General features: G+C 38.9%; 2 protein-coding genes across 6 annotated transcripts in view; both read right to left on the reverse strand.

The window, feature by feature from the left end:
* The window catches only part of LOC143887812 (TNF receptor-associated factor homolog 1a-like), a 42,247-nt gene extending 40,120 nt beyond the window's left edge, over positions 1-2,127 (reverse strand). The window contains exons 1-2 of the mRNA XM_077392001.1: positions 1,945-2,127; positions 1,123-1,343 (exon numbers count right to left, since the gene is read on the reverse strand). Coding sequence (XP_077248116.1) covers positions 1,123-1,306 — 184 coding nt within the window. The 5' untranslated portion in view covers positions 1,307-1,343; positions 1,945-2,127. The remainder of the gene's footprint in view (positions 1-1,122; positions 1,344-1,944) is intronic.
* Positions 2,128-5,406: 3,279 nt separating this feature from the next.
* Positions 5,407-7,991, reverse strand: part of LOC143887813 (YTH family protein) — a 53,556-nt gene continuing 50,971 nt past the window's right edge. For 4 of the 5 annotated variants that reach the window (XM_077392005.1, XM_077392004.1, XM_077392003.1 and 1 more), the window contains exons 8-9: positions 6,148-6,215; positions 5,407-6,070 (exon numbers count right to left, since the gene is read on the reverse strand). In XM_077392005.1, coding sequence (XP_077248120.1) covers positions 5,992-6,070; positions 6,148-6,215 — 147 coding nt within the window. In that variant the 3' untranslated portion in view covers positions 5,407-5,991. Of the gene's footprint in view, positions 6,071-6,147; positions 6,260-7,991 lie in introns of all 5 variants that reach the window. The other variant, XM_077392006.1, reaches the window with a different exon arrangement.

Genomic DNA, 7,991 nt, shown 5'->3' on the forward strand with positions numbered 1-7,991 from the left:
AACCATATGCATAGAAGTCCTCATCAACATCAATTTCATCATCCATACTTCACTATGTTTTTGTTAAATTCATGGTGTATTGGTTTCAGATAGCCCAAAATATGCCCTAAAATAGGTGCAGCCTACGTCTCACCTAAATGAGCCACTAGACTCAATTCATAGAGTTTGGCTGGGATTTTCTATGATCCTGGACCTGATAGAACCAATTTGAATTTTTCATGTTCACAGAAAACTTGTTCTTTTCAATGCATAACATTATTGAAATAGGTATAGAAAGAATAAAAATTTACCACCATTTCAAAACCCTCAATCAATCGTCAATTCACTTGAGTTGAGTCGCTTTTACCTTGGTTGTCTTTTTTTCGGAGTCCGTGTTTTGAACTACCGTGTAAATCAAAACTCCCATGACCATGTCAGCCGAGTACTCTCTCATGTCGTAGCGAGTCAGTTAGGATTTGCTTTGGTTGCGTTTTGGCCCTAGTTAACATTTAAAATACTAAAATTTACATCGGTAGGAAGAAAGTGCCCGTATTACAAGTTTCACGTCTCATCTCTGGTTTGATAAAGTTATCAGCCATTTCATTTGCACTTCTACGAATATGCATACACCCCTCCACAAAATCCCTCATTGTTTCAATAATCTCACTCAGATATTGCCCAAGCCTCCACCGTCCAAACTCGTCTCCCTGTCGAATAGCTAACACTGGATGAATCTCCTTCCGAGTCATCTTCCTCTTAATTCAGTCCTATATAGTCGTATTCCAGTTAGAAGCGTTTTTACCTCCACCACCCTTTTCGATTAAAATAAAGACACAAAAATTTGCATCAGTGGGCAGAAAGTGGCCATAATACATAGGGGTGCAACTCGGGTCGGGTTGGGTCGGGTACTCAACCCGACCCGAGGAACCCTTTTTTCCAACCTGAACCCAGCCTGAGTTTTTAAGCTTAAGAAATTGATTAAAAATGTCAGGTTTCAGGCAACATAACAATATTGCTAGAAAGGAAAACAACACAAACAGGACTAAAGGACTAAAATTAAAAGGGACAAGGGTGATAAAAAAAAAAAAAAGAAGTAACGAGTGAACATGGAGAGATGTGGAGAAAAATAGTGGAGAAAAATACCGCAATCATCATCATCATCAGTGTCCCAATAAGGGGGTGAAGTAGATGGGGTCCCATTCTCCACTTGCTCGCAGGACCGCCATTCCGCCAGAGAATCCCCAGACTGGCATCGTTGTCCGCTCGACATCCCCTCCGAAGACCATCCAGCCCCATTATCCTCGCTCGCGCTCGCACTCCCAGCCATTACAACACCAATAATTTTCCCTAAACCCCTCTTTCACCTGAAACAAAAAAACAAAAAAAATTAACTACAAATATAAATTAACACCCACAATAAACCAATTAAGAAAGAACCCAATTCAGAAAACCATAATAACATTCAACCTTCTCAAAAAATATGTTTACAAGTCTCAAAACCAGTAATCCATCTACAAAGCTACATAAGAATCCAGTGCAAAAAAACCCTCAAACCTATCAGTTTCTCCATTCAACCCTAAAACAAATAAGCCTCAAAAACTCAATTCCTCTCCAAATACTTCAACCACATCATAAAACCCTCAATAGTCCCTACATCCAACCACCAAAATTCATAACAAAAAAAAACCCACATCAATAAACCCAACTCAAGAAATACCCACATCCAATAAAATACCCAACATCATCAAAAATTAAAATAGCCCACAAAAAAAGGTCAATCACCCAATATAAAAAAACCCAATTCCAGGCAAACCCACATCGAAAAAATCCTCAACCATCTCTCAAAAACCAGAAATCTCAGACCCAGAACCAAAACCCACATATGAATAACCAATCAAAGCAAATAAATCAAAAACAATCAAAGGAAGAAGAAAAAATTTAGGTTTTGGGGATCTAATAAAATACCTAGAATGAAGAGCAAAGGTCGAATAGAGAAAGGGAGTTGTTGTCCCTAACGAGGAATGGCGAGAAAAAAAACACGAAACGGGAGATCTGATTGGGTTCGAAACGGCAGCAACAGCAGAGCAACGGATGAAAAAAAAATTTAGGTCTAAACAAGGGCTCCTCCTTTGTAAAACGGCAAAAAAAAAAAAAAAAAACCTAAAAAATAGAATATATATATTGACTGGTATCGTGTATAGCAACATGTGCATGTTACTTGTTACGTGCCCTCTCTTTTAAACATATCTTTCATACCCTTGTCTCCGTATATACGCGTAGGGCTACTACTTTAGTTGTGTTTGTAACGTAACAACAATGTCTCTATTGTTTAGGCTTCTTACTCGTACTCGTAGTGTTAAAAGAAGAATTTCAAGCTCTCTTGCCCACTCCCACTAGATGATGATACTAACATGAGCTAGTAGTGGTTTCAGGCACATGGAGTGAGTTATCTACACCAAGTTTTGGCTCTATTTATGCTGTTTAGGGCAGTTAGTGAGGCCTCATAGTGCCCTCGGACCGTGGTTTTAAATTTTGACCGAAATCCGAAATTCGATCGGATTTTGGTCAACACCAAAACCCAAAATCGCCAATACCAGAAATGATACCAGATTTCGGCCGTCCGAAATTTTGTGTTTTTAAAATTTCTTTAGAAATTTAGAGAAATTCAACCCAAAAATCTCAATTTTTTTTATAATTATATAGCCATCTCCCTGAAATTTCGGTTTTGGTTTTGGTATTAAATAAATATTATATTTTTAATTGTGTACCTGATTTCGGCTGAAATTTCAGTTTTGGTGAGGGCTGAAATGCATACCGAAACCGAAATTTAAAACCATGCCTCGGACCTTGAGTCGCTACTGCAACTGTTGGGTTGCCGTGTGCAGCTGAACTAAACCCAATCAATTATTAAGTGTGCCTCTAGCTCACTAATTAAGGCTTTGTTCTTTGACCCTGATATCTGCACTACTATATGTCAATATTTTGATAATTTCACCAAGTCACCTTGTCTTTCACTCTTTAACCGGCTGTCAATTGCTATCACAAATTCCAAAAAAGCTCTATGAAGCAAATTAAGAAAGAAAATAGCAGGTGAGTTAGTGCAAAAATCAAAATAATATCAGTAGCCTTTGGGAATTCGGACTAAGTTTTTACTAAAAATATCGGATCGACTTTGGGTTGACTCCAATTCGTTTTATAGTAAAGCTCACCCAACACAGCCCAAATTGCACTTCTTATGGCTCAACTCTACTTAGCTCACAGTAATTGAAATCTTTTCTTATATACGAAAATCTTTTTGAACAAATATGGAAATAATTTCTTTGAGTTTCTAAAATGAGGAGCAAAGGGATTCAAGGAGAAAGATCTTTATTGAGGCATGCTTGGTTGACATGAAAGTGGTGGAAAAAATAGTTTCCAAATTTCTATTATTTTTTTGTTGTTTGATTGTTTTAGGGAAAGCTTTTTTTGGGTAGATAGATCTTTCCAATCTGAAAATATAGCACCATTTTTTTCTCAATGAACCCCTTTGAGAAAAAAAAAGAATTTCATCTAAAAATCTCAGATAAATGTCTTACTTTTCCATGTGGAAATAATTTAAACCAATGAATCATAAGCAAATAGTAAATATGTGTAATAAAAACTGATATAAAATCTAAAAAGATATAATTGAAACCTTTACATATAAAATTACCAAAATAAAAATATTAATAAAATAAATATTAACTTAATAAAAAATTAATAGAAGAAAATAAATTAAATAATTACTTTTAAAAATAGAAAAATCAGGTAAAATCATATAGAACCATCAATCGAAATATGGGCCCTACTTAGCCTCATAAAAAGGGCAGCCCAGTGCACGAGGCTCCTGCCATTGCGGGGTCTGGAGAGGGCTAGATGTACGCAACCTTACTAAGGTGCAACTCGGGTCGGGTTGAGGCCAACCCGAACCCGACCCGAGCAACCATTTACTCAACCCGAACCCGGCCCGAGCTCCAACATGACCAGGTTCAACCCGACCCGACCCAAGGAACCCTTTTTGCCAACCCAAACCCGACCCGACCCGAGTTCAACCCAACCTAGCCCAAGATCTTAACCTTAAAAAAAAATTTTTTTATTAAAAATGTCGGGTTCACTCGGGTCGGGTTGCCCAAGCCCTCAACCTGAACCCGACCCGAACTCAACCCGAACCCGACCTGAACTCAACCCAACCCTACTTTTTTTCAGGTTGAATCTGTTATCCATGCTTTGAAGAGAGGCTCTACTTAGCCTTATATCGTATATTATTACTGAATATACATGTGGGGTCTATTAATTTTCTTGGCCATCGGACCCTCCATGTGAGCCCCCAATAGTATACGTTGGTTATATTGGTTGTTGGACCCAAAAAACTTAGGCCCACAAGTATATATCATATTAGTACTCATGTGAGGTCCATTGTTTTGTTGGCAAGTAGGCTCTCTCTATATATGCCCCACTATATTAGCCCCTTTTTTACTTGGGACAGCCCCTTTTAGCATATTTATGACTACTCTTTCAAACTACAAGGGACAGTTCCAAGTAAAAAGAGGGGCAAATATATATCATTTCCCCAAACTAATATAGCACTCATTAATATATATGTCGGCCTCATTGATTTTTAGGTGTTGGGCCCTACATCTTAGCATCACTAGTAGATAAATTACCAACGTACGTACAAAGCCCATTTTAGGTTGCAAGAAGCAGAGCTGAACTGTCCCAATTTTAAGATGTTCATCAAATGGTTGCATTTACCGAGCCTATAAACACCACAAGGGTGGGGATTGCTAAATTGAAATGATATCTACACTCCCTTGTTTTAATAATGTCCTTTCTTCTCTTTAAGCTCTGTTTCTTTTAGGCGTGCAACTCCGGTTGGGTTGGGTCGGGTTGAGGCCAACCATAACCCAACCCGAGATAGCATTTCCTCAACCCTAACCCGACCCAACCTGAGCCTCAGGTTGATGATTGTCAACCCTAACCCAACCTGCCTCCAAGTCGGGTTGATTCAGGTTAGGTTCATCTAGGGCCAAACAAAAAAATACAAGTAAAAAAAACTTAATCCTAAGAAAATCATGAAAAAAATAGAAGAGCGAGGTCGGATTTGGGTCGGGTTGCCAAGGGCTCAACCCTAACCCAACCTGAAAATAAATCAGGTTGGCTTTTCCCAACCCTAACCCAACCCGAGCCAAAATTGGGTTGAACCCATCAGAGTTGCACCCCTAGTTTCTTTCAATATAAAATAGGCACAAAATAAATTTTACGTCGATTTTTAAGTACAAAAAATGGGCATAAAACAATATTTACGCCCATTTTTAAGTGCATAACTATTTTACATCTGAAGAAATGAAACAGAGCCTTACTCTTTTCTAACTAGCTATAAAAAAAAGTGACAAATCATGTAAGCCAACAGCCATTGAACAGTGTTTAATAAAGTGAATAGTGTTTATAGAACAATATCACTTCACTTGAAAAATTCACATAAACCTTTCCTGCTTTTGATAAGCTTAAAACTTGTCTAAAACTATACACGCAGAAAATATTAGAATGAATTTACAGTGACCGAAAAGCTCTTATTTATGCTCTAATGGTGAGAATTCTACATGCCCCAGAAACCATGATGTTATGCAAAGGGTAAAATTACAGGGAATCTTAAGCTGTATGCTAAACGGCCTCATGGGGGGGCTGTGGCTCTTAAAGGGAATCAACTTCGGACTCAAATGAAATCTCAGTACTACGTGTAATTAAAAAGGTGTCTCCGCCTATTTGGCGGCTTTTATATGTACAAGTTACATTGTTCCTCATTAAAAATTGACCATAGTATTAAGCACAATGAACATATAAAGTACAACAGAAATTCAAATGCACCCCACTTCTGGGGTTGGTAACGTTTATTACTTTTACAGTGTCATTGATCCCTCAGTAAATGTGAAACCCCCATCTCGATAAGGGAATTTTTGCCCGCGAGATCGTGAAATGGATGCATACGAGCAACAGTTAGTGATGAGAGTGGTAGTATTTGCTATTAGAATTCTTGTTTTGGGAGCGGTACCAGTCGTCCAGATATTTTGAGTATCTGCACATCATATCCGCCATGCTCAATCACTGATGCTTCAGAATTAGCAATTCTATAAGTATGACAGCAGAACTTACCCATCGTTGCTCAGATGTGCACTGGTGGATGGAACCTGTGTAGTCCACGATGGTCCAACTCCTGCTGCCTGTGTTCAGGATTGGCCACGTCATTGACAGGGACGGTATCCAACTACAAATCCGTTCTCTATGTGACCAATAAGAAGTAAAAGAGATTCTTGGGAAGATCAAAGAAAGTAACTTGTTCTTCCTGTGTAAGGAATTCTTCCAAGAATTCCGAAATAGGGACTGTTTTAAAAAATGTGGCCAACATTCTAGCACATGAAAGTTGGAAGTATATGCTCAAAAGAATCTCTAGTTACCATTCATATTTTCTCGAACGTCGACCGGAAATAAGGTGGGCCCACATTGTTTGAATGATCCAAACCATTCATCTGATGGCCCTTGCATAGAGAGGGTGTGCCCAAAAAATCATCTCCATAGGATCATCCTAACCCTTCGATTTGTGGAGGTTTAAAATGGACAGAATTGTAGAGGTTTAAACCCGTCCATTTTAACCTCCACAAATCGAAGGGTTATGATGATCCTATGGAGATGATTTTTGGGCACACCCTATCTTCCAATCATATGAATGGCATGCATCACCCAAACAATGTGGGCCCACTCTATTTCTAGTCGGCGGACCAGAAACATGTTTTCCTATATATATATGGGGAAAGTGATTGTGAGCGGCCCCTCATATAAGCTCATATGAGGTGACCGCTAAAAACATGGTGGGCCCACATTTTTGGGGTGATCCAAACCGGTCATTTGATAGGCCCTGACATAGAGGGGGAAATGGGCGGGTATAAATTTGCCCACTTACCCGTCCATTTTCCCCTCTTTCACCTCCACAGTTCGAAGGGTTGGGATGATCCTATGGAGCTGATTTTTTGGGCACCCCCTATCTATGTCAGGGCCTATCAAATGACCGGTTCGGATCACCCCAAAAATGTGGGCCCACCATGATTTTAGCAGTCACCTCATATAAGCTTATATGAGGGGCCGCTCACAATCACTTTCCCCTATATATATATATATATATATATATATATATATATATATATATATATATATATATATATATATATATATATATATATATATATATAGAGAGAGAGAGAGAGAGAGAGAGAGAGAGAACATTTTCTACACACTTGTGTAGGTAAGTTACCTACACACTAGCTTAAAATACAGTGGGGGCCCACATTGTTTGGGTGATCCAAACCATCATTTGAATGATCCTCACATAGATAGGGTGTCCACAAAAAATCAGATCCATAGGATCATCCTAACCATTCAAACTATGGAGGCAAAAAATGGACTAATTTGTGAAGGTTTATACACGTCCATTTTACCTCCACAAATTGTAGGGTTGGGATGATCCTATGGATTTGATTTTTTGTGGACACCCTATCTATGTGAGGACCATTCAAATGAATTGTTTGGATCACCCAAACAATGTGGGCCCCCACTGTATTTTAAGCTAGTGTGTAGGTAACTTACCTACACAAGTGTGTAGGAAATGTTATATATAGAGGAAACTGTTGGTGCGCTTAAGCTCACATGGGGGTCCACTTTGTTAGGATGATCCAAAGCATTCATTTGAAAGGCCCTTACATAGATGGGGGATGTACCAAAAATCAGCTCCATAAAATCATCCTAACCCATCCATTTGTGGAGGTCAAAATGGACAGACATTGTTTGTCCACAAATCTGCCCATTTTTGTCCTCCACAAATGGAGGGTTTAGGATGATCCTATGGAGCTGATTTTTGGTACACCCCCTATCTACGATAGGGCCTTGAAAATGAATAGTTTGGATGACCACAGAAAATGTGGGACCCATGTGATTGGGCGCTTAAG

The sequence above is a fragment of the Tasmannia lanceolata genome, unplaced genomic scaffold (assembly GCF_043159265.1).
Source record: "Tasmannia lanceolata isolate RefF3 unplaced genomic scaffold, GAP_Taslan_0.1 ptg000012l, whole genome shotgun sequence".
Lineage (NCBI taxonomy): Eukaryota > Viridiplantae > Streptophyta > Magnoliopsida > Canellales > Winteraceae > Tasmannia > Tasmannia lanceolata.